Source organism: Pollicipes pollicipes, unplaced genomic scaffold, assembly GCF_011947565.3.
Source record: "Pollicipes pollicipes isolate AB1234 unplaced genomic scaffold, Ppol_2.1 Scaffold_3087;HRSCAF=3621_pilon_pilon_pilon, whole genome shotgun sequence".
Taxonomy (NCBI): Eukaryota; Metazoa; Arthropoda; class Thecostraca; order Pollicipedomorpha; family Pollicipedidae; genus Pollicipes; species Pollicipes pollicipes.
Genome location: NW_023596225.1, coordinates 560,828 through 586,508, shown reverse-complemented (window position 1 = coordinate 586,508; position 25,681 = coordinate 560,828). Strand labels below are relative to the sequence as shown.

Here is a 25,681-nt window from a genome sequence, read left to right as displayed (position 1 = left end):
CGCGACCGGCGACAGCGTCCGGAGAAAGCCACCGCTTCGGGTGTGGTCGCCGGTGCGCGACTCCGAGACTCTGTGACTCTGACTCTGAGAGAGGTGCGCGACTCTGCGGCCTGCCAACCAGCGCCCGGTCCCCGACCCGAGCCGGGCATCTGCGCTAGATGGATGGCCAAGCCGCTGGGAAGTACTGAGTTCTGCTCACTCATACCTGCAACCGTCCTGGACCTTGCTACTTGTAGCTAAATTCAACACAGGTCATCGCAGAACTTCGAGACACTGTCGCGGCATCGCCAGCCTCTTGGCGTTCTCCGAACGGCCGGGGGTGTAGAGGGCGAGCCGTTCCCGGACTGGCGCGGCTTCTTCAGCAGCCCGCTGTCGGCGGCCCCAGGCCCATGTGCCGGGCGGCCTGCGAGCCAGGGGAGGCCGGTACAGAGTGCTCGCCGACTCGTAACACTAATTTACGGACACATATTTCAGAGTGGCGGGAGTGGTTTTCCGAGCGCAGTGCCGGAAATCAGATCTGACGCGAGAGCAGTGGAGACCAGGGTGCCGGGTGAGAGCAGTGGAGGCTGGGGTGTCGGATGAGAGCAGTGGAGACCAGGGTGCCGGGTGAGAGTAGTGGAGGCTGGGGTGCCGGGTGAGAGCATGTGGAGACCAGGGTGCCGGGTGAGAGCAGTGGAGACCAGGGTGCCGGGTGAGAGCAGTGGAGGCTGGGGTGCGTGGTGGGGAACAGTGGGTGCCAGGGTGTGGTGTGAGAGCAGTAGGTGTCGGGGTGTGGTGTGAGAGCAGTGGGTGTCGGGTTGTGGTGTGAGTGCAGTATGTGCCGGAGTGTGGTGTCAGGACAGTAGGTGCCGGGATGTGGGTGCCAGAACAGTAGGTGCCGGGGTGTTGTGGTGTGGTAGCAGTAGGTGCCGGGTGTGGCGTGAGAGCAGTAGGTGCTGGGTGTGTGGTGTGGTAGCCGTAGGTGCCGGGGTGTGGTGTGAGAGCAGTAGGCGTCGGGTTTGGTGTGAGAGCAGTAGGGGCCGGGGGTGTGGTGTTGAGAGCAGTAGGCGCCGGGGTGTGGTGTGAGAGCAGTAGGTGCCGGGGTGTGGTGTCAGAGCAGTAGGTGTCGGGGTGTCATCCACCATCGCGATATGCTCATTTCAATTCAATGCATGTTTGTCTCGGTAATGGATTGTGTCAACTGAGTACCGCCCCTGTCGCCACAAACCATTCCACCACTTCGCCGTGTTTTTGCGAAGACTGGGCGAATTCCTTCTGCGATGTTCTGGTATGCTTGCACAGGAGCTCACCTCAGCGGTTGCGGCCCGTCTGGCGGGAACACTGGCCCATTTGTCAACACGCTTCTCGTCCATGCAGCCGGCTGCTGTCCGCCCAGAGCCCGTCGTTTCGTCAGGCTCTGGTGACTGGTGGTCTGTAGAGCCTGGAAATGGTCATGGTGCACTGCACTGAAGCCACTGAGGCAGGTGCCACGACAATGAGTGTGAAGTCATCAGTCCAGGTCTAGCTTCTTTTGACGCCCAGGGCCGAGGCGTTACGGTGTTAGGTGTTGTAAGACAACTGGAAACCGCTTGGCACAATCGTGGTGGTGACACGCTGAAAGAGGCTATGTTCGTTGTAAAGCCATTTACAAGTTAGATTGCGTGAGCTATATATCAGCAAATATTTGCATACCGAGCCTTTCAACTTTCTCTTTGTAGTAAGTGCATATCAGCCTATGAGCATCTAAAGGATCATATGGTGATGAATAACATCAGGGACGTAGCCGAGGAGGGCGTCAAAATACCCATGCCCTCCTTTCCCCCCCCCCCCCCTCCCCCCGAATCAAAATATCGACACTGGATAATGGCAACTTCGCAGGAATTCGGTTCTAATCCGCAAGACTTCGTAAACAATGCGCTCCCCGATGACGAACATTTTGGCTACATGCCTTGTTAATAAATGTACTGATCCACATTTGTATGAGTTTGAACTAACATAGACTTTGTATCGCCATTTCCCGACATTCAGAATCTTGACCTTTTAAGACCTAAAATCCTCTAGCTTCTGGGCTTGCCGTAAATGAATTTGTGCACCCTGTGGGGTTACGCCTATCACGTACATGTTTGACGTAATAGAAACGTCACGAGAGCAACACACCTTCGTGAATCCATGAACCTTGATCGGCAGTGTTCAGATATAAAAAGCGCGTTCAAAGCAACACATCGGGCAAATATTTTGGAAGAGTTGGCACCGCCATTGGTCAATCAGGCAGCATCCGATGGCTGTGATTGGTCCAAGTGCTAGCTTCAGTTACGATCGTTGGCGGCACACGCGGCGTGCCAAGAGGTTTTGACATATAAATTGAAAGCAGGAAATTAAGGAATTATTCAGTGTCCATCATACAGGTGTGTGCACACATGTGCACAGTCTGAAGCCAGTCAAAATCGGAGTCAAATCCCTGGGGCTTTACAGGTTGGCATCAATGTCAGCACAATACCCATATCGTACGCTTCACGTGTGGGTGTAAGATTCATGATGTTGATGATCAAGCCAACTCACCTTTTTCGTGAAAATTAAAGATGATTTGTTAAATGGTCCACGGCAATGTGACCGCTTCTGCACCGACCACGCTAGCCTCAATACTCTTGGATCCCCTTGAAAACCCTGCCGTAATCGTGCGTAGTCGGAGGGGTGTATCTTCAACCACTTGTTCGCATTTTTCATGGAGCTTTGACGCCATAAAGTGTTCTGAGGTGCAATCAAAAACAATGACGTAAGAAGTTACGCATCGCTTATATCTGAAGTTTTGGTACCTAGAACAATTTGAAGGTTTCAACGTAACCAAGACTTTGCTGGTGAACAAAGTTTTTTCTTCGTTTTATCCTTGCCCAATTTCCTCCAAATGGGAAACAGCCATCAAAACATCTGTGTGTGTTTGTACGTCCCGGACACGTCTGTGACAACAGACTTATCTTCATTAAGCCCCAATCAAAGCAGATGACATAGTCAATGTCTGCGTCCCGAATTCGCTGTTTCATCCCTGCGTTGCCCAGCCACGTAGGAGCGCCATCTCCTGGGGCGCCCAACGACAGGCCGATCGTCGGCCCTGCCGCTGGTCACGGGGCCCATCTGCCCTGATGAGCCCTGCCGCGGGTCACGGGGCCCATCTGCCCTGATGAGCCCTGCCGCGGGTCACGGGGCTCATCTGCCCTGATGAGCCCTGCCGCGGGTCACGGGGCTCATCTGCCCTGATGAGCCCTGCCGCGGGTCACGGGGCTCATCTGCCCTGATGAGCCCTGCCGCGGGTCACGGGGCCCATCTGCCCTGATGAGCCCTGCCGCGGGTCACGGGGCTCATCTGCCCTGAGGGCCCTGCCGCGGTCACGGGGCCCATCTGCCCTGATGACCTCTGGCCGCGGGTCACGTGGGCTCATCTGCCCTGAATGAGCCCTTGCCGCGGGTCACCGGGCCTCATCTGCCCTGATGAGCCTGCCGCGGGTCACCGGGCTCATCTGCCCTGATGAGCCCTGCCGCGGTCACGGGGCTCATCTGCCCTGATGGGCCCTGCCGCGGGTCCACGGGGCCCATCTGCCCTGATGACCTCCTGCCGCGGGTCACGGGGCTCATCTGCCCTGATGAGCCCTGCCGCGGGTCACGGGGCTCATCTGCCCTGATGAGCCCTGCCGCGGGTCACGGGGCTCATCTGCCCTGATGGGCCCTGCCGCGGGTCACGGGGCTCATCTGCCCTGATGGGCCCTGCCGCGGGTCACGGGGCCCATCTGCCCTGATGACCTCTGCCGCGGGTCACGGGGCTCATCTGCCCTGATGAGCCCTGCCGCGGGTCACCGGGCTCATCTGCCCTGATGAGCCCTGCCGCGGGTCACGGGGCCCATCTGCCCTGATGACCTCTGCCGCGGGTCACGGGGCCCATCTGCCCTGATGACCTCTGCCGCGGGTCACGGGGCCCATCTGCCCTGATGAGCCCTGCCGCGGGTCACGGGGCCCATCTGCCCTGATGAGCCCTGCCGCGGGTCACGGGGCTCATCTGCTCTGATGAGCCCTGCCGCGGGTCACGGGGCTCATCTGCCCTGATGGGCCCTGCCGCGGGTCACGGGGCCCATCTGCCCTGATGACCTCTGCTGCGGGCCATGGGACCCATCTGCCCTGATAAGTCCCGTCGCGCACCACGGTGCTAGTATGCGGCAGGTGTGACGTCACAGCAGGCCAGCCCCACCTTCAGCCGCCTGTCCTGTAGCGTCAGGAAGACGAGTTCAGCTCATAAGGCGTGTCGTGCATGGACTGGATACCGTGCGCCGACGTCCTTGTCCATACCAGTACAAGTGGCATGCTTACGGTTCGAATTCTTGCGAGTGTTCGACCCCACCTGAAAATAGGCAAAAGCGACCAATATCCAGTGGCCGACAGGTGACGGCATGTGAAGCATGGGAATCGATGCGCGCCGACAAGTACTGAAACGGTATGAACGATCTGCGATAATAAAGGTCTGAACCCGCGCTTGCCCCAAATTTGACGTGCACGACCAAAACACGGGGCAGGGCCGGTCGGTCGGTCAGGGTCAGGAGCACCGCTGTGTCACCGCCCCCTCACCGAAGCTGGGTCAGAAGGGCAGCGTTGGCCGCCGCTGCCCCGACCCGTCGGTGAACTGCGGCGACCTTGCGCACCAGCAGAGGTCACCGTCGCCTCCAGCTCACCGCCCAGGTGTTGGCGGGCGTCTTGGCGACACCCCGCGCACCCCAATGGCGGTCTGTCTCCAACCATAAGACGTTTGGCGCTGCCAGGGGCGGGGACCACACGCTAATTGGTAATGACTTTGTTGTTTTTGCCTACCCACTGGCCGTTTGGGTGGTCTAAAAGGCGCCCACCGTGTGGACGTCGTGTAACACGTGACGGCGGGTTATATCTAGGGCCCAAATGGCCCATCCACCTTAACACCTTTCATATCTTTCATTTTAAAAACGATCCGTGCGTATCCTTATCCACCGTCCTCATCATTTCCGTGCATATCCTTATCTACCAGTCGGATGTACTATCGCTGGTGCGTCTGGCACCCGACCGACAATCCGACTGAATGCATCTGGCATTTAATAGCATGTGAGAGCAGACAACTAACAAGGGGCGTTCTGAATGGTGATGGAGTGCCATCTATGTACTGCACTCACGCGTTCACAAGATCACCTCATCGAGCAGTTCATTGGACCTCCCCAGGACGTTTTTCAAGCCATAAATTCCGCAGTTTGGAGACTTCGAGGAGTTTTACTTCTAAATGGAGCTCGCGTAAGCTGAAGCTGGAAATTTGTGTAACTAGCCCACATGTATTGGTCTGGAGAATGCTGGATTTGAGGCGACAGGAATGATTAAACCATTCAACTCTCGGATGTCTAGAACACGTTCGTTATTCCCTTTGCTCCTCGTAAGGCTCTTCCGCAAAATTTCACTTCTGTTATTCGCCATGTTGGTTTTTAGACCTCGGCCTGCGGCCGTTCATATAAGTCATCCATTTGTCATACTTTTTCCGACGACGGCAGGAAATGAACGGTGATTTAAGTCTTCCCCTCGGCCGAAATTGGCTTCACTCTCGCCGAGTCGGCCTTTTTGCTGCTGACCAGGGGAGGGCTGGGTGTCGCCGCGGGCCTAAAGCACACCGGAAATCATCCCCGAATGTGCGCACGTGCGGACCATTAGCGATTAACAACAGGGGCGGTGAAAGTCGGCAGACTCAGCGACCACAGTCGGTCCGGCGCCTTTCTGCCACAGCGGCCTGGACCCCAGCGGCGCGGTCAGTCTGGCTGAAAGTTCACCATATCCCGTGAATTGTCGTTTTCGTCAAAAAAGAATAATATTTGCAAGTACGATCTTGTAAATGAAATATCATACAAGCAGACTCAGGTAGGTAAGTTGTCAGGACAGGTAAGTTGTCATTCTCACTGTGAAATTTCTTTGGACCTGTAAATTCTGGCGCAACATAACACAGTCATTTTAGGTGCAAGGGCTTTGTCAACAGTGGCTGGTAAACTGGGCACAGAGGGGTGAATGGGTGTCATTTGCAACAATTCACAGGTCTAATACGTCCCACAACGTGCGATGGCACAGTACATAAGAGTGATGTGGCAGCGCACTGGGCAAGCGATGCATATGTATGATATATGATCAAGGCATATATGACTATGACTATGACTATGATATATAACTAACGTGGGGAATGCAATATTATTTACATGGAAAATTGCTGTGACCATAGGTGACATACTGTGTGCTTAAAGGCGCCCATTTAAACAGAAAAGTATTGCTGGTCTTTCCTTTTACTCTAAATGACAGCTTTCGCAACAGACTCTTTACAAACAAAGTGAGGCTCGTGGTTACTTCACAGCATAATACCTGACAGTAATTGCCTGTTGCGTCCATGACGGTACAGTCGGAGTGACGCGCCTGTTGATATCGGCTCCTCCGCTGCGATGAAGCCCTGGCTGTAATCGTGACTAATTTGTCGGTTACGCCACCGGCTGAGCGGCGGTGGCGGGTCGTCCGGACAGGTGCCAAGATATGCCCTGGCCGTTCCGCCCCCCGCCCGCCTCCCTTTCACCTGTGCCGCGGACTGCGAGCCACAAAAACACCGGCCGCCGGTGTGCCGGCCGCCGACAATTGAAGCGGGGTAGCGCTGCCGCCGGGCTTCTGTGCCCGTCTCGGGGCCTGGAGCGGCGGCGCGGCCGGCTGTGACGGAAACGACTTCTTTTGACGACTGCTGGCTTGACGAACGACCCGAGTTAAAGCGATGACCACTCTTTGGCTGCAGTCAAAGCCTCTTCGATACCGGTTCAAGGAATGTGACCACTTTTCGACGGACCACCAAAGGAGCGTTCTTTGTTGACCTTCAGACACTTATCCGTGAAAAGCGTTTCAAACCCTTTACGGTAGAATCTCATTCTGCTCTGATTTTTGTATGAGATGGGACATGGTGCGGAGTTTATTACCTATTCAATATGTGGATTATGAAGCTTTCGAAGCGGTGGGGGGGGGGGGGTTGTCTCGCACAATCTGAGAAGCTTATCATAGCACTGTCCTCGAGCCAGCTCTATTCTGCTGCCGCGTTCCACGCAAGTTGGTTGTGTACACGGGGATGGCATCGACGCCGTTTAAAAGGTCTGGTGATGAGAGCGTACTAGCCTGGCCGTCCAGTGACTCGCCTGTGCCGTGTACCGTAGCGACCAGACCGCCCCTCAGCGCCGGAGCTAGGAGGGCCCGCCCCAACCCGGCCGAGATACAGCCCCCGCGCATCTCCCGACGAACGCAAAAAGACATCCGGTCCGGATGTTCCTCCGCCCACGAGCGTACGTGTTGATCTGTAGCCCCCACCAGCCCCGCACCCGCAGCAGCATCCTGCCACCTAAGCCTAATCGGGGATATTTGTGTTGGCCATCTGGCGGCGCCGGTGGCTCTCATCTCACCGTCGCATCAGAAGCCTGCGGATACGGAGGACTTCAAAGGCGGCGGAGGCCGAGTGACATCTGGTTGCCTCCTCTCGTAGGCGTCGGAGGGGAGAAGGAGGTGCCGCCGTACGGACGGAGGCTGACGAGGCAGAGCATCCTCATATTCACGGCCGTAGGCGTCGGAGGGGAGAAGGAGGTGCCGCCGTACGGACGGAGGCTGACGAGCAGAGCATCCTCATACTCACGGCCGTAGGCGTTCGGAGGGGAGAAGGAGGTGCCGCCGTACGGACGGAGACTGACGAGCGGAGCATCCTCATACTCACGGGCCCGAGGGGAGGCGTGGGGCTATTCGTATGGAAGGCCAAGTGGGACACGGGCCTTCTTGGCAGGGCTCGGGGACGCGAAGCACGTGCTGCTGGCTCTGCGGTGAGGGCGACAGCGAGGACATCATTCACCTGCCAGGTGTCCTGTTCTTCACTGGCATTGCATAATGCTTTCCCGCGTGGTGCTAAAAATACCTGGCTTCATATTTCCAAGGGCTGCGGAGGTGAGGTATCATCTTTTTCATATGCTGCAGAGACAGTGAACAAACAGAAGAACCCTGTACTCTACTTGTCAGCATTTGGAACGAGCCCATCTTTTCACCTTCTGAAGTCATTTCCTCCGCCCGCACAACCTGACCGGTCTGACAACAAGTGGAACCGAAGCAGGCATCGGCCACGTTATGGCGGGCAGGGAGTTAGGCTACCACACCTGATGCCGAAGAGTTCAATTGCGATCAAGACTACGCAGCTGCTTCCGGGAACTCATGCTCGGTCGCTTGTGAGCAGGTCACCAGAATGCCAGCGCGCCACAGCCCGCCAACGTCGCCCGACGTGCCACCGTCGTCCGACGGCGACCTCTGCTACCGACCCGCAGGAGGCGGCCCGGCGCCACCTGGCGGCCTCCTGCTGGACGCCGCCAGACATGGGTGCCGGCTCGGCGGGCGTCCCGCGGCCAGCTGGCGTCCGGCACCTGTCGCGCCGGCCGCCTCCACACCGTCCAAACAGAGCCAGCTGCTGCCGCCGCCGCTCGTCTCGCCGCTCCATCGTCAGCATGCATCTGAACATACAGGTGAGGCGGCGAGGCGGCCCACGTCAGCACCGCGAGAGGCAAGCCTTCGTTGCGCCGGCGGGCGGGGAGGACCGCCGTCCGAGGCCGGCCGGCGCCCGGGGCCGCCCGGCCATTGGCCCACCATGCTGTGACGTCACGTCGCCGAAGCGTACTACTCCTCCGGTTCCGGTCCGAGGCTTCAGTGTGTCGTAGAGCGTGTGCAGGGGGGGCGCCGCGCTCCTGGGCGACGGTGGCGTGCAGGCTGGTGCTGTGATGCGAGTTGGGGGCTGATCGTCGCTGGATCGGGAAATCTGTGTGAAGAAGAGTGCATTGGAAAACGTAAGGTAAGTAGAATGTGTGTAGGATATATTTTGGCAGCTTTCCTTGTCAAACAGGTGACCATTGTGTAAGAATAAAAAAGAATCATGTATGGGAGGTGGCGATGCCCATCTTCTCTGCCTTTCATTACATACATATGCATGCACATTGCCCGGTGTTGGCGTTCAGGGCAGCACACCATGGCATTGATAATAGAAGTTATTCGTCCCACCCCCCCCCCCCCCCCCCCCACCCAAAAACCAAATGGTTTGCTACGGGAAAAAACTGTGGTGACGGTCACCTTCTGGAATTTGGGCGGAATGGCAATAGAGTCGAAACCGGGGGTGGGGTGGGGTGGGGTGATAGAGCCATTCCCCAACTTAACTTTGATAACACTTAGACTTTGTCCGCCTTGAAAATTTGCATTGCGGCGAAGTATTTGGGAGACAGAAAATTAAATCAAAAGGCGTCTTACTGGTTTTTCCATCAACGTGACGTGAACTCCGCACCGCCGCCCAGTGGTTAGACTCATTTGAGCAAACATTCGGTGCCAGCTCAAGGCCCGAGGACAGTACGGCTGCTGCAGGCAAGGTACCGTAATGCTCCAGACGCTTCGGGGGCCGGGTTGAGGACAAATTGGCAGCGCCGGGGTTTGTGGGAGCAGAAGCAGACACAAAACAAATAGGCAACACTTCCTTCGGCCAGTAGCTAAAAGGCAGGCATGCCTTACTTCAGGGAAAGATAATAATAAAAAAATACTCTTACCGTGTGCTCATACATCCTAAGCCCGGGAAAGCGCTGCTCCAGCGAAATTCTTCAAGCATTTGGCCGTTTCTGACCGTTTACAAGCCCTCAGTTAAGGGAGAGAGGGGAGACCTCCCTGCTAATGGATCTCAACGCGCGATGCGACAGGAACGGGCTCCAGGTCTGCATAAACTAACTTCAAGCCGACCTCGTTCCTCCACGCGTCCCGGAACCGTCTGGCACCGGCCTTCGTGCGGGGCCTCAGCACCGGCGCGGCCCGCTCCTGTCCAGCACCGACTCCCCTGCACCGGCCCTCAGCACCGGCGCGGCCCGCTCCTGTCCAGCACCGACTCCCCTGCACCGGCCCTCAGCCACCGGCGCGGCCCCGCTCCTGTCCGGCACCGACTCCCCTGCACCAGCCCTCGTGCGTGGCCTCAGTGCCGGCGCGCCGATTACCCTGTGCCGATCCTCGTGCGTAGCCTCAGTACCGCTGCGGCCCACCGCTGGCCGGCACCGCCTTCCCCGCACTGGCCCTCGTGCGTGGCCTCAGTGCCGGCGCGGCCTACCGCTGGCCGGCACCGCCTCCCCTGCACCAGCCCTCGTGCGTGGCCTCAGTGCCGGCGCGGCCTACCGCTGGCCGGCACCGTCTCCCCCGCACTGGCCCTCGTGCGTGGCCTCAGTGCCGGCGCGGCCTACCGCTGGCCGGCACCGCCTTCCCCGCACCGGCCCTCGTGCGTGGCCTCAGTGCCGGCGCGGCCCACCGCTGGCCGGCACCGACTCCCCTGCACCAGCCCTCGTGCGTGGCCTCAGTGCCGGCGCGGCCTACCGCTGGCCGGCACCGCCTTCCCCGCACCGGCCCTCGTGCGTGGCCTCAGTGCCGCCGCGGCCTGCCGCCGGCGGGCGCGCAGAGTTTGTTGGTTCGGCGATCTATGAAGGCGGCGCTGCCAGCCGCACCAGAACATCCGGCGGGCGGGCATCGTCGCTCCCAGGCCCGCCGCGCCGCCGGCCGTTCTCACAGACGCCCGCCCGGCCTGAACCAATAAGCAGACTGCCGACTGGGACCGGGACGCGGACGGCCGCGGTGGGAGTGTTTATACCGCCGTCTCTCTTTCCTGTCGCTGAATGTTTTGTTGGCTGGAGCGGGAATGTATTGTCCGGCAAAAAATGTGTTATAGTGTGTCTTGTTTTTGGTGTGTAGCTTGTTTAGGTGTAACGGTGAGAGAAACCATGTTAGCTGGTTCAGTTTTGAATAATATTTCAGTATGCCACCTGTTTTGTGCTCTTCAATTATTAATAGATCAGACGCATCCGACTTTAACGTGAATGCCAGTTTTCGTGAAATCCCTCCAAATAGCTCAGAATTTCAAGTTGACTAATCCTCTCCGATGAGACAAATATCACTGGTCTCACTACTAGGAAAGCAATACCCCCTATTGTTTTGCTTTTGTGTGTGCTGTACTATTTGTATTACAATAATAGGGCAGCATGTTTTGCAGTAAAGGTCGGAAAGGATGGAACGCTGCCTAGGGGCAAATATATATTATATATATATATATATATATATATATATATATATATATATATATATATATATATATATATATATATATATATATATATATATATATATATATATAGGTAGCATGAGGCCGAGCAAATTCAGCAAACCATCTTACAATGACTTTGATCTTCCTTTAATGTATTCAGCGCTGGCTTTTTCCGAAGTGCACTTTGCGTTCAGGAAGCAGACTTACCACATGGTCTTAAGTGACGGAACAACTTCAACCAATGCGTCTTTTGACAAATGGCCTTCGCCGCTCGCCGTGCCAACTCAATCGGCCACTTGTACTGGCGTCATTCGTACTAGCAGAGGTGCCGCTCTTAAGTCTGCAGGCCCACAATGTGTGGGTTAAAACAGCTCGGAAGTGTTACCTCTAGTTCGCAACAGCTGACGACGGTCCTCAGCAGACCCTGCCAGCGTGATCTGTCGCAGACGAGGGTTACACACTGGCGCTACAAAGGAATACGTGTACTGCTGTGACGAAATGTTGATAATGTAATTTTTACCCGAAAATAATTGAAAAATAATATTTTCATTGCATATTGACGCTACTGCAGTGGCACTACCCAGTGCTTTTGGCAAACGTAGCTGGTCCGGAGGCTTAGCCACAGCATGTTTTAGAAATATGCCCCTAAGGCTGGACACTCTTTCCCTGAACGAGCTCAAGATCAGTACAAATATTAACCACGAACTTTGTTGCTTCAGGACAATGCTGAAGCACGTGCAGATCAACCCGCTGCGGTCCTCGCTGATGCGGTCTGGCCAGAAGGCGGACACTCTGAGCATCAACTCCACCATGAGCTTCAGCTCACTGCACGAGCCGGCTCTGTCGTCTCGCTCCTCCTCCTACACATCGCTGAACGAGACACAGAGCAGCACGGGCAGCACCAGCGTGCCGGCCACGCCCACGGTAAGACGGAGATCTGGACCATGTCCAGCACAGACCAAGACTAGGCCCCGTCGAAATCAGACCCAGACTTAGACCTGACCCGGATCAGACAGAGACCAGACCAGACCAGGCCCAGGTCAGATAAGTCCCAGATCAGACCCAGGGCGGTCTCAGTGTATCAGCTGGTTCATGGTAAGGTGCAGGTTCAGGGACCAGCACCAGCGTACGGGATTTGTCCACGGTAAGACGAAGAGTTAGGGGGAGCTGCAATGGTGCGCTAGCACTTCATGCAACAGGACCGCGAGCAGCAGGCGGCGACATTTATCATCGAAGGCAATGAATCGGTACAGAGAGCTCCGGCATGTGGACTACGCCCACGGGAATCCGCCTTAACGTGCGACCGTCCGAGCCTCGCGTCTCGTACATCACCGGCCACTCGCCGAGCCTCGCGCCACATGCCGGGGCCCACGTAATCCTGTCGGGCAGCAGTGAGCACAGTCGTCGCGGGGCGTGCTGCGGACGGCCCCCGTGCTGCGGACGGCCCCCGTGCTGCGGACGGCCCCCGTGCTGCGGACGGCCCCGTGCTGCGGACGGCCCCCGTGCTGCGGACGGCCCCCGTGCTGCGGACGGCCGCCGCCGGCGTCCCTGACACTCAGAAACAGGCCAGCCGCCACTCGTCGCCGCTGCCGACGGCTGAGCTGGTCATCCGCCTGCGGACGCGGCGTGGCTGGGATGAAGACGGGCTCGTCGGGGTAGTCTGATGAACTGGCCCGGCCGGCCGGTGGCGGCCAATAAATCAATGGCCGATTAATGGCCGGCCCGTCGCCGCTGTTATACATTAACCGGCCGAGGGTGACGCGGCGCGCCTTACGCGGGCGGTAATCGCCGTGCCCGGGGCGCGGGGGCACGCCATTTAGAGGTGCCGGCACGCACCTCCCGGCCGCCTCCGAAATCTTTGTTACCGGTTAGCCGCCAGTGGTCGGGGCTGGGAACGAGGGGGAGTTGGACGTGGTTGGTAGGTTGGGATCAAGTCGCGGCAGCGTTCTGCTGTACCGCTCATAAGCATTGAGGATTCCGGACTGAGTGCATGCGTCATGAATGAATGGTGGTCTGTGCAGCGAACAGCGTTCTGTAATGAATGATTTGTTCATACCACCGAGTCACACATTTATATTCGCATGAAGCAGCAGAGAGAGAATGACGTTATCACAGAAGCTGGGCGGATTACTCTCATACCTCACTTGCCATCCTGAAATGCATTAAGTGTGTTTATTTTGGTATCAAGCCAAATATTTTTAGATTGTGGAGCACCAGAAGTGCTTCCGCAGTACTCTTCCGCATTAGCTCATTTTTCTGATGCGCCTAGTTAAGATGAAGTTCTCTTCATTCTCGCTCCGTTGCCAAGGCTGCGGACGCCGCCATCTTACCTCTTTTCACCTCACCTATCGCGCGCTCACCAGGCGCCTGCCTCACCTCACCTCACCTCACCTCACCTCACCTCACCTCACCTCACCTCACCTGTCACCCGCCCCACCAGGCGCCTGCCTCACCTCACCTCACCTCACCTCACCTCATCCTCACCTGTCACCCCGCCCACCAGGCGCCTGCCTCACCTCACCTCACCTCACCTCACCTGTCACCCGCCCACCAGGCGCCTGCCTCACCTCACCTCACCTCACCTCACCTGTCACCCGCCCACCAGGCGCCTGCCTCACCTCACCTCACCTCACCTGTCACCCGCCACCAGGCGCCGGCCTCACCTCACCTCACCTGTCACCCGCCCACCAGGCGCCTGCCTCACCTCACCTCATCTCACCTCACCTGTCACCCGCCCACCAGGCGCCTGCCTCACCTCACCTCACCTCACCTGTCACCCGCCCACCAGGCGCCGGCCTCACCTCACCTCACCTCACCTCATCTGTCACCCGCTCACCGGGAACCGGGTCATTGTTCACTAAGGGACGCTTGTCAGGGCAGCGGGCTACAGCAGGCGGTGAGGGGGTACAGGTGGCAGCGTTGGGATCGAAGTGACCCGAGGCGATACTGCTGGGCCGCAGTGATGACGTCGACACTAACAGCGCCCGGTGGCGGGGTCCCCGTCTGCGGCCGGTGGGCTGGACGCGTTGACACTAACAGCGCCCAGTGGCGGGGTCCCCGTCTGCGGCCGGTGGGCTGGACGCGTCGACACTAACAGCGCCCGGTGGCGGGGTCCCCGTGTGCGGCCGGTGGGCTGGACGCGTCGACCAACCTGTCGGCCGCAGAACTATTCGGCCGTGCGAAAACCTCGACCACTTAGTCCCTAACACGGCATGAACACGTGGTCAACTCACGCTCTCCAGAGATCTGCGTCGAGTTGTGTGTCATAGCATTGGGACCGCCGTCTCACCGACAGTCCATCCGTCGCTTCGTCGACGCTCTTTAAACTGTCTGTCCACTCAAAGCTGGCTAGTTTACCCAGAAGGTCCAGCATGTGCGCTAGGAGGCAGATAGAGGGGTCTCAGTCTTAGTAAAACTCAAGTACAATACTTGACTCTTCCTATAGGACCACGTTAATCAGAATTTCACATACGCACAAGGTAACCCCACACATATGTACGTGATTACACGTTTAGCGACGTTCCTTTGGTACTGGCCTGTTGGGCCGATGCTCAATCGACGGCACGGATCTCACCCTTGTCAAACTACCGTCTCCAAACAATACATCACTACATCCTCCCACGCGCCATCAGTATTTGTCGTCAGCCGTGTTTCCGGTTTCATAAACACGCCGTCAAAAAGTGGGCCGCTGCGTCCCGGCCGTTCGTTTGGAGCCGACGGGGGCAGGTCGTCCGGCGGTCCGCAGCTGCCATGCTTCACTAAACCCCGTTGCCACTGACCAGTCACTCGACGCGATCGGTGCGATCGATGCGATGCAGTCACTCGATAGGGCGTGACGACCGGCCTGCTTTTGCTGATTCGTTCCAGATGGTTCCCGCCTCTCCCGTGCAACTCAAGCGCGGTGGCCCTGAAAGGTCGAGGTTACGACCTCACAGTAGTCGGTAGACCAGTCACGAGTATCTTCGCAAATGAAGGTACCCAGTGGGAGGCGGCACGCACTACCCCGTGATGTAACGCCACTGAAATTTACCGCCTTTCAACGGGACCCTAAATGCATGCGGGCCGTGATTTACTGTGAGTGAGAGTTCATGGGTCTGTGGCGGCTCGCTGAGGTCGTGATGGATACATGACTGCGCAGTGTGCATGTACTAATTACAGTGGCTAACACGGCACGGGATTTTAAAGCTTTGTGGGTTGTTGTGCACATGGGTGCCTTGGACACACTTGTACCCATGCGCTTCACATACGCTCACGAATCGAGCAGTGTAGGCAGGAGATGACAGGGAACGCGTCAGGGGTAAGACATCTGGCGCATCACCGAGCCCATGGTTAACGACTCGGCTGTGTCAATTCGACGGTGCACTTGCAGACTGAAAATGACAACCAAAACTTCGTTTCTAGGCCACGCACGATATGCCCTCCCGTCCGTAGAAAAATCCCCCCCCCAAAAAAAATAATCCCTTCGGCACCATACTCCATTCGCCTACACTCCATTCTCTTCAAACCGAAATGTGAATATATGCGTTTTTATATCATAACGATCGTTCAGAGATCGTCCAGAAGACTAATAAAGTACGTGAAGAAACACGTGCCACCTTCCGCCTTGGCAAGCGTACCATTATCGGTTCCATCTCTGACATTAATTGTTCGTTCCAGACGACGGTGAAGGTGTACACGCGCTGCCTACGGCCTGACCTCGAGTACAAGACCATGTGTGTCAAGTACACGACCACGTGCCGAGACGTGGTGGACCAGCTGCTCAACAAATACCGCATGAAACACCGCGACCCCAACCTGTTCTTCCTCACCATGGAGGTGGCCACCAGAAGCACAGGTGTGTTCAGGCGTCTGCCTGATGCTGAATCGAGAATCATAGGTGCAAGTGAGCTACGATACTAACGTAGCACGGCGGCCAGATCTCCGGGTACTCTGCAGCTCAGGCGAACTGTTTCACGGCGTTCTCCAAACCCATCGGCATGTGTACGTCATCCGCTACGGTTCGTGCTGTTGACTGAGCTGTTAAGTAACTATTCGTAACTCGTAAACAACGATTATATCGCACGGCAGTAAATTACGGTACACGACTGGCCGCAAATGGATCAGATGCACTCAGCTGGCCTGGACGCCAGTGAAGCGTGCAGTTCTGAGGACAAGTTCGTTGACATCGCTGGTCGGTCTGGTGCACTCGGATGGTGGCTGTGTTACATAGTTTTCTATGTACAGGAGTGGAGCGGTATGGTCCATTTTAGCATCTCGTGTGCAGTTTTCGTTGGTCATGTTGAACTAAGTAATCATGGGAGCGTGGCGATGGAGCCTCGGTAGAGTTTAGTTGAGGGGGGGGGGGGGCAGATTTTGTGCGTGGTTCACTTCTAACCATGCCATGGCATTGGTTTGGTGTCCAATTTTCGTTTCCGTCTGAGGGCGACGCAGCGGGGCGGATCAGACGCAGGTTCGCCGGTCAGGCACCCCCCTCCCCTCCCCTCCCCTCTCCTTCCCCTCTCCTTCCCCTTGCACTGGCGACAAGATCAGCTGCAGAGCTGCTGCCTTATTCACAGCCCAGCCTAGTGTAAAGGCTCTTTTTATCCGGCAGAAAGATGATAGTTACGCGACGTTGAGCTGCACGAATTCATGTAGAAATGGAGTTAGTGGATAACGCACATCAATGGAGTTCGTCCGGAACTGGATAAATGGAGTTAGTAGGAAACACAAATTACTGGAGATAGTGAGTAACATAAATGACTGGAATTAGTTTAGTACGCAAGTGTAGTGACGACGACGCCGGCTACATGCGGCGGCCATGTCAGCCGGGCGAAGTGGCCGCGCGCCGCAGCGCGCGGGATGGGGGGGGGGGAGGGGAAGGGGAAGACGGGACAAGGCATCGGAAGAGGCCCGTTAGCAGTGGCGGAGACAGGGCACACTAGCTGAGGGACAGAAGACGTATGTATCAGGAGCGGTAGGCGCAGACATAAAGAAACGGAGACACAGACCCGGAGGCAGGTGACGACAGGCCAGAAGCTGGGCACGCCCCTGCAACTCGGACTGTCAACACGCATGAGGCCGAAAGAGGTGATCCATCTCAGTCACGCGCAGATCTCGCCTGCCCCAGCCCACCACTCCTCAGACTTCCCAGCATGTCCGTATACCAGCATCCCTCCAACGTAGGTGTCTCCTCGGTCCGCCCGACAGCATCAGAACTTTCGTTGTCCGACGGTCGCTGGGTGACATAACTCAGGGAGGTAACGGACGGGGAGGCTGAGACCGCGTGTTAGGGCTTCGGTGGAAGTCAGGAATTTCACCTGGGGTGAGCAGGCGGCATGTCAGGACGAAAATGGCTTTTAACATTCAATACATGCGGAGTATTATAACCCGACATCAGCTAGCTAAGCCATTCAGGACATGAATCGGATCATCGCGACATGGCATCATCGTAGCATAGGATCATCGCATCATCAGACGGCACGCAAGACGGTAGTCCGCAGCAGCCCAGAGGTGGTTAAACGCAGCAGGTGCAAAATTGGAGCGTACAGCAGATGCGACAGCGGCCTCTACACAGCGACTAACAACAGCGAGGGGCATTGGTGCGGAACCGACTCGGGCTGTTTTCGATTCACTACGCCCATGCCACCAAGCCTAGGCTCAAGCCCAAAGGCCGTATGCTCCCCATTCCTATCGGTTTCGCCATTTGCCGTGGAATCCCTCTCACTCGGCTGAGCTGCTGACAACATTCGCCACCGGTACAGACACGGGGCAGTTGACACACGGCATGGTAGCGGTATTGCCGTCATGTCCTGGCCTGCCGCGGTTGTCTCGGATTGTCTCTGGTTGTCTCGGGTACGAGGCGAGCAGCGCCTGCCTGCGCTCCTGGTGGACTGGTCACAGTAGGATGGAAGCTTCAGATCGGGCCGCTCCGGGCAGCAGGCGCTCCCACGGACAGCCGACGCCGTCCAGCGACACCTGACGGCGCCCTCGGAGAGGGAGGGAGCGGCCTCTCGCCGCCCGCGGGGCCGGCGGCGGCTCCTCACGCGTCAGAATGCACCTCTGCCCGAACGCTGGGGACGCCGGCCAACGGACGCAGGTCCGGACAGGACCTTTTCAGAGGCGCGATTACGTTACCGAACGCGCTTACGCCGGATTTATTGCCTTCCTTAACAGTGCGACAGTTCATCGTTACGCTGAGAAATTACGGCTTAAATGGGCCCCGAATCACATCGAGTTAGCCTTGATTAGCCGCGTTCTGGGTGCGGCGGACTCGGTCACGGGGAGCGAGCGCGGCACACATCACGGCATTTAGGCGGGAAACGGCAGCAGATGCTCGCGAGCCGTTCTGGGACACGCCCTGAATCTCGTGCGTACGACAGTCTCGACACCAAGAGCGGCGTCCACTGTTTGGTTGAAGCACAGGGTGCGTTTTCACAAGTGCATAGTCTTGGTTTGAGTCCTAGTCTGAGTCGTAGTCTGAGTTTTGGGTGCCCTTGGCTGGAAACGTCCTGGGTCGTGGATTAGGGGTCACCCTAAGACTTGAAAGTTGCATTCCAGGTTATGGTGCACGTTAGATATTGTGACGTGCACGATATATTATAATCATATTGTGTGCACGTTAGCTTTAAAACTGATTTGGCCGTATACTCCTGCTGAGGAGAACAGGTCGGATATCTCCGATCATGGATTTGTCACACGTCATAGTTGGAACGTTTCAGGCAAGACCAAGCATCGCTGAAACGTCACAACGCCAGCAAAAAACTGGTGCACTTGAAATCTGGGCCCGACCGGGAACTATTCGTGCCTCGCCCCATTCCGGGACTGTTTCCCGTGGGTGGACGCGCGATCACGCTGAGGCAAATCAAACGGTCACGTCTTCTGGTGTCGTGCCGTCGACCTGGACCATAAGTGGGCCGTGCGCCACCAGGGGTCACCGCGGGTCAATTCCGGTCACGCCCGCCAGCAATGGGGCATGGTGTGTCAGTGCGGGGGTGTGCGGAGCCGAGCTACTTCAGCCGCGATCCCGTGACCGAGGGCTGACCTGCCACTGGTAAAATGATTGCGCTGCCCCGTACAGTTCATACCGCCGACTACCGCGGACACCGGGAAATGGAGCATGCCCCAATCACGACAGCGGGGACTGAGCGGCTGCGTTATTGACAGGTGCTTCTGTGCGGACGATCCTGGTGCTGGATGACGACTCGTGTCCAGCCCAGCTGCAGGCCTGCTACCCGCGCGCCGACTCCAGGTGAGTATCGCCTGTGTGCAGCAGCCACTCGTCGATGTCCTGGGACGGGAGCGTCGTCCGCCGGCCACCATGGGAACGGACCGTCCACCGCTCCCAGACGGCCCACAGGGCACCCGTTTTTCCGGCCGGCCGGTCACGGAAGCAGCCGGAGCCGGCATCCGGACGTGTGACCTCACGTGAGAGCGGTGCGGTGCGGTGGCGTCCGCCGTGGCCCCTTCCCGGAGACGCGCCGCGCCCGGTCGGCCGTGTGGCGAGGTGTGCGACCGTGCCCCCCTTCCCCTCGGCCTCACCCCTCACCCCTCTCCGGACCCGGACCTGTGACGAGAGACGGTCCCTCTGCCGCAGGTTCACCGTCCGTATGCGGCACGGAGGCCTGGTCAAGGTGTTCGACAGCGTGCTGATGGCCGAGGTGGGTCTGTCGCCGGCGGCGGGCGCGACAACCGATGTCCGGCTCCGTGCTGGACTAAAGGAGACTGAGTTCGGCGTAACGTGACACCGTGCCATGCGGCACTCAGAGGTCGAACATATAACATAATAACAAAACAAAAGTGGACTTTGACTGTTGCCCAGAAACATAAAATACATCCATATAATACGTCCATGTCCAAAGCAGCTATGTCCAGACATTCTGACTCCTCGTGGGAAGTTGTATCTCAGACACAAACAACGGCTTAGAGACCCTTGGTTCATAAATGTTTCCCAAAGAACATTCTCCGTCATGTCTAAGAGCTTTTCCGGTCTTTGTGTAGATTTGTAGAAGCTAGAGGGGAATAATGCATCGGACAAATAGAAATCTGAGTCGCGTGAACTAACTCGGGGATGCTTGTGCCCCAGTCCCAGTACAAGAGTTTGTTGGTGTCGGAGCGGACGACGCTGGACCAACTGATTCAACTGCTGCTCAACTGCTACAAATCTTCGGAGAGCGTCAACTCGTTCTCTCTTTACGAGGTGCGTGAGCCATGACAGTGCGATCTAACAGCCGTGGATATGAGCCATGACATTTTTTGCTACAGAGGTGAACGTGAGCCATGACGGTGTGTTCTCTACAGCGGTGGACGTGAGAGATGACGGTGTGTCTTACAGCGGTGGACGTGAGCCATGACGGTGTGTCTCTACAGCGGTGAACGTGAGCCATGCCAGTGTGTCTCTACAGCGGTGGACGTGAGAGATGACGGTGTGTCTTTACAGCGGTGGACCGTGAGCCATGACGGTTGTGTCTCTACAGCGGTGGACGTGAGCCATGCCAGTGTGTCTCTACATCGGTGGACGTGAGCCATGACGGCGTGTCTTTACAGCGGTGGACGTGAGCCATGCCAGTGTGTCTCTACGGCGGTGGACGTGAGCCATGACGGCGTGTTTTTACAGCGGTGGACGTGAGCCATGCCAGTGTGTCTCTACGGCGGTGGACGTGAGCCATGACGGCGTGTCTTTACAGCGGTGGACGTGAGCCATGACGGTGTGTCTTTACAGCGGTGGACGTGAGCCATGACGGTGTGTGTCTTTACAGCGGTGGACGGGACTCGAGTGAAGCTGGCCTTTTTGCCTGCATTTGCATGTTGTCGCAGATAAGTTCGTGGGTTTTCCTCAGCGTGATGGAACAATATGCTCGCTGCATAATGAGAGTTATGAGATTGAGGGTCGTTCTGACGATGTGTCGATATGGTTGTTCAGGTGGGCCGTACAACGGGCTTCGAGCGCAAGCTGCATCCGGACGACCGTCCGCTGCTCATACAGCAAGAGTGGGCCTCCAGCAGCGACTACAGCTTCGTGCTGAGGAAGCGGCCGCCGGGCACGCCACGCTCCGGACGGGACTTCCCCCTCAGGCGATCGGTGAGTGACCCCGAGCTGGCCGTTGGTAAAAGAAGCCATCTTATGATTGAAAAACGGAGAACCCACTGCACGGACGTATTTTTTCCGCTACCGAATTTTGGGCTGCTGGATGCCCTCCAGACGCGGATCTCCTGTCTCCTTAGAGCGACCCATTGTGGGACCTAATGACCGGGGCGTTTTGCGTGCTCAAGGTCCTTCCGTCTCCCCCACGTAATCCTTTCTTGTGAACCCTTTTGAGGCCCCATCAGGTGAGATCAACAGGTGTGTCGACCTTGAACGCCACGGCCATCTATTAATTACCGCTAACGACGCATGCATTCCGTTTGTTTTGTTGTGCGCGCGCAGTTTTATGACCTGTTAATCTTGTGGCATCGTCTCGGCCAGACGGCAGCCTTATACTGACCAGGGGGTACATGGGGGCTGGCCGCCTTAGGGTGCGTACTGAGTTGTACGCTATACTTTTTACGGCGAATTGCGGGCTTTTCTACTAGGCTGATCAACCGACGCATCAAAACTATCATTTTTGGGGTGTTTATTTTGTAACCTGATGTCCGATATTTAACGTGATGGGTACCAACGACGTGACGGCTTCAGGGCAGTTGTAATAAGGGACGTCACTTGTTGTGTGGCAGGTATTTACTGCTATTGGCATTCACGTAATTACTAATATAATTGATGCTGCAATTTAGCGTTGCCCTTCTACGTCGTTATCGTGATTGCCACCATGATCCCAAAGTAACGCGCACATCGCATTGCAGTTTCTGCAGTGGAGCAGGAACAAAGAGCTGTGCCGACCTGTTCGGGAGATGGCGGAAGGGGACGGGCGCCGGGCCAGGAGCTCCCGAACGGCCTCTCTCTCCCTGGCGCCGTGCGCAGACTACGACAACTTCTTCTACATTTGAGCGCTTCCAAGTTCGCCTGTGTTTGCTGTCATACCAAAGGTAGGTTTCGCTCGTACAGTTCATGCAACTCACATGTGTCAAAGTTGTTTTTGGTATGGTTTCGAGGATTGTCAACAGAAATCACCATCCCGAAAAAGCATTTCACGCTGCACAGTAGCCATCCATATCGCACCCGTGTCACTTCAAGTGCTGTCCTGCACATTGTGTCATTCACTTTTCATTTGCATTCTGTGTTCCAGAGTTTATACGATGAAGTGCGGCGAGTCTCCTGCAGCGCCTGCCGCCGCATCCGAATCCGGCCTCTGCTGTTGTGCCGGGTCGGAGCCCTCCATCTGGAGCACGTCCCTTTGACCGGACACCTGCGTTCGGCGCGTTCTCCGTCGAGCGCCGCGTTTAGCGCGTTCTCCGCCGAGCGCCGCGTTCGGCGCGTTCTCCGCCGAGCGCCGCGTTCAGCGCGTCCTTCGCCGAGCGTCACGCTCAGCGCGTTCTCCGCCGAGCGCCGCGTTCAGCGCGTTCTCCGCCGAGCGCAGGGATCAGCAGCTGCGCGACGATCGCGCCCAGCCCTGGCGGCGACCTCGGAAGGGTGAAGCAGCAGCCCTGCCGACGTCGGGCGCTGTCAGCTGGTCGTCAGTACCGGTGTCCAGACACGGCCGGCGTGTGACTCCTGATGTTGCGGTGTGATCGCGCTGGGGCCGGCTGCTCGCGGCCGTTTGTTCGGCCCTCTGGTAGCCCCTGTGGCGTGATCTGCACCTCGTTGGATGTCTCCCCGACAGGGCAGTGTAGGGCGTGGTGACTGGCGCCTTTGGGTGTGCGCGAATATAAGAGCCAGACATGGAAGGAATAACGGAGAGGATACGTTTTCCATTTATTGACCATGAATCATAATTTGTCTATGCCTTACTTTCTAGTCATAATGGTATATTGTTGTACGTGCTTGGGACGTCAGAAATACATGCCGGTAACGAAAGAGCGGCATTGGTTTATTATTGTACCCGATCGGCGCAGCACTGACCAACAAACTCATAAATGCATCGTGATAATGTGTGTGTGCTGCGTTTTATTACAAATTAACGTGCAGTAGAATATGTTCAACATGCTATAGGTATGCAACCGGTCTATCAGTAGTTAAAGAAGAAAGGAATGACATGTGTATTACTATCACAGACACATTTGCAGCTATATTTACTTACGTGCTAGAGTTTTTTTCCGTGTCAGATCTAATCAATGCAAGGCCTTAGCCCAAGTTCCATCACACTCATGCACTTCTTCATATGTCACGTAAACCAATCAATGATAATGATGCGATTTGCTACGTGACGATAATGCGTCCTGCATACTACGCTCAGCTGTCTATTCGGGTGGCTGCATGGTTTCTCAAAGTCACCGCGACCATTTCAAGTCATGTGTTAATACGGTGTCAGATCTGTTCTAAGCCCGTGAAGTGCGCGCAGACCTTGTCAGGGTTCTGTGCTGCCAGAAACGCGCGGCTTAGTGATCTACCTCATCTTCATGCTGTGCCTTGTGAAGGAAGTTCCAAGTTCTGCTGGGTCAACAGTCCCAGCTGGAGACCATTATGGCGTTGGATTAGTGCGTTGGGCCCTTTGAAAAGACGGTTCCAACGGTCGTACCCTATTCCACATTGATCTATAGAGAAGCAAGAGGGTTACCACCGGAAGAGCGGTGACATTGGATCCGCCCGCGGCCCTCGGACAGACAATTCCTTTCAAGCTGTCTCCCCTCTGTTATTTCTGCCAAGATGAAAGAAGCTTCCCGGAGGCGGGATGGTCATTTGGAGAGCATATGCGCTGCCTGCCAAACCTGGGGAAGAACGAAGAGACGCTTTGTCAGGTGCTGTAGATGGCTCCATTGAACTCCAGTTCAAACAAGACAAGCTCATCAGGTGCCGATGCCGATGCCAAACAAAGACGAGTAAATTTTTTAGTGGAATGCGTGTCAACTACTGGATGTGGGCAACAATTGGGATCGGCCAGTTCACCGGGTCACTGGGGGTACCACGTGCGACGTCGCCCGTTTAGGTGTGCTCGTAAACGGCATTTTGCATGGGTGGCGTGCACAGCATTTAAACGCGGAAAACCGAACGACTTGAAAACAACAGAGGTTACCTCAAGTGAGCACCATATGCCGAAAAGCCCTCATATACAAAAACAAAGCTGTCCTTCGTCCAGTCTCAAGCGAAGCGATTTGTTCAGTGCGGTCAAACGGGGAGTGCCACAGCTAGATTGGAAGCGATCTATACGGGTATATTTCTTGACTGTATTTCCGACGCGGGTTTCAAAGCCAGTTGTCTTGGATCATTCTGATCAAGCCAGCATTTCTAGTTAAAATGTCGATTTTCGTAGATCCTTCATCAGGTCTTTTGTTCAGTGCCCGTTTGAGGATGATGTTTTTTTTCCAGACAAGCCTCGGAGATTATCGATCTCGCCGGCAGCGTAGAACCCTAACTGCAATACCCTGATGCTGATGTCTTTCAAATGCGGCCCATGTTGACACTCAGGCGCTTCAGACGACCCAGCGACGTCTCCAAGAAGCACTGCACTAACTACAAGCACGCACACGCTCAGGCGCTACAGACGACCCAGCGACGTCTCCAAGAAGCACTGCAATAACTACAAGCACGCACACGCTCAGGCGCCACACGTCCTGGAGCGCTGACCGGCCGGCTACAAACGAGCTGCTGATCGGCGTGAAATATGCGCCGCCGCCGCCCCAGACGAGGGCCATGTTTTTGCCCGACGTGTTTTCGTTCTGCCCGGTGCGGACGCCAATTACGGCCGGAGACGGCTGGGCGGTGGGGAAGGGCTGTGGTCGGACCGGCGGGGTGTGTCTGGGCTGGCCGCCCCGGCGTCGGCTTGCCCTGCCGTCGTGTCTCTGACTGCGCGCACGGCGGGGCTCCCCGGAGTCTGCTTGTCCTCGGCCGTGTCAGCTTGTCGATTCCGCTGAAGATTTACGTAGATGGCGCCGTGTTCATCCTGAGGCAAATTTGTTGGAATGGAGCATTGCATTCGTGGCGAAGGCATGTTCTCCATGTTCAGTTAAGGTGGGTGTTTCATATTTGTGCGGGTTTTTAACTGAAATGCCTATTTTGGAGATATACGGTGCAGCTCGCAGCCCTGTCCTTGTTTCGACCTAAATATCTTTAGTTTCTGAGCTAAACACTGTGGAGATGTGCAGACTATTTCCGGCGAGATTATTTCAAGGTCACCCAGGCATCCACGACGCCGCCATAACATCACTGAAGTCCTGTCATTTCATTAGCCACCGGGCGATCAGGGTTAAGAAAACTATCATTGTCAAATCGTTCATATCTGGCGTTCGTGAACACGATTTTCATGCCCAACGGCTGCCCATTGGTTCTCAATCAGTGTTGTGCAAGATGCGATGACGCAATCAAACAATTGAGATGGCGTGTTGAGAAGCACATTTACTGAACAGAGAACTTGTGTGTGTGGACAGTCTTTTTCACTTAAGAGTATACCAATAGTTATGAGTGAGGCATTTTTCATTATAATGATAGCTTGTTTCAATACCTTCAAAGGTGGAAAACTTTCTTTAACCAAGTGAAGACTGTTCGAGCTCG

General features: G+C 56.4%; 1 protein-coding gene across 2 annotated transcripts; it reads left to right on the top strand.

Annotated features, from left to right (window-relative positions):
* Positions 1-8,736: 8,736 nt before the first annotated feature.
* Positions 8,737-22,725, top strand: LOC119090323 (uncharacterized). Of its 2 annotated transcripts, none has more exons than XM_037213111.1 (9): positions 8,737-8,854; positions 11,844-12,048; positions 15,781-15,958; positions 19,267-19,351; positions 19,697-19,760; positions 20,186-20,299; positions 21,023-21,181; positions 21,940-22,122; positions 22,323-22,725. In XM_037213111.1, exons 2-8 carry the CDS (start codon positions 11,848-11,850, stop codon positions 22,081-22,083), a joined length of 945 nt encoding a protein of 314 aa, XP_037069006.1. In that variant the 5' UTR covers positions 8,737-8,854; positions 11,844-11,847; the 3' UTR covers positions 22,084-22,122; positions 22,323-22,725. The 2 variants fall into 2 exon arrangements, with proteins under 2 accessions (XP_037069006.1, XP_037069005.1); XM_037213110.1 differs by having other exon boundaries at positions 8,737-8,859.
* The last annotated feature ends 2,956 nt before the right edge of the window (positions 22,726-25,681 follow it).

Bases quoted from the DNA above. Each gene is read 5' to 3' on its own strand.
- LOC119090323 (XM_037213111.1), top strand. From the start codon at position 11,848: ATGCTGAAGCACGTGCAGATCAACCCGCTGCGGTCCTCGCTGATGCGG. The intron at 12,049-15,780 runs GTAAGACGGAGA...TGTTCGTTCCAG, and splicing joins GCGTGCCGGCCACGCCCACG to ACGACGGTGAAGGTGTACAC. The intron at 21,182-21,939 runs GTGAGTGACCCC...ATCGCATTGCAG, and splicing joins ACTTCCCCCTCAGGCGATCG to TTTCTGCAGTGGAGCAGGAA.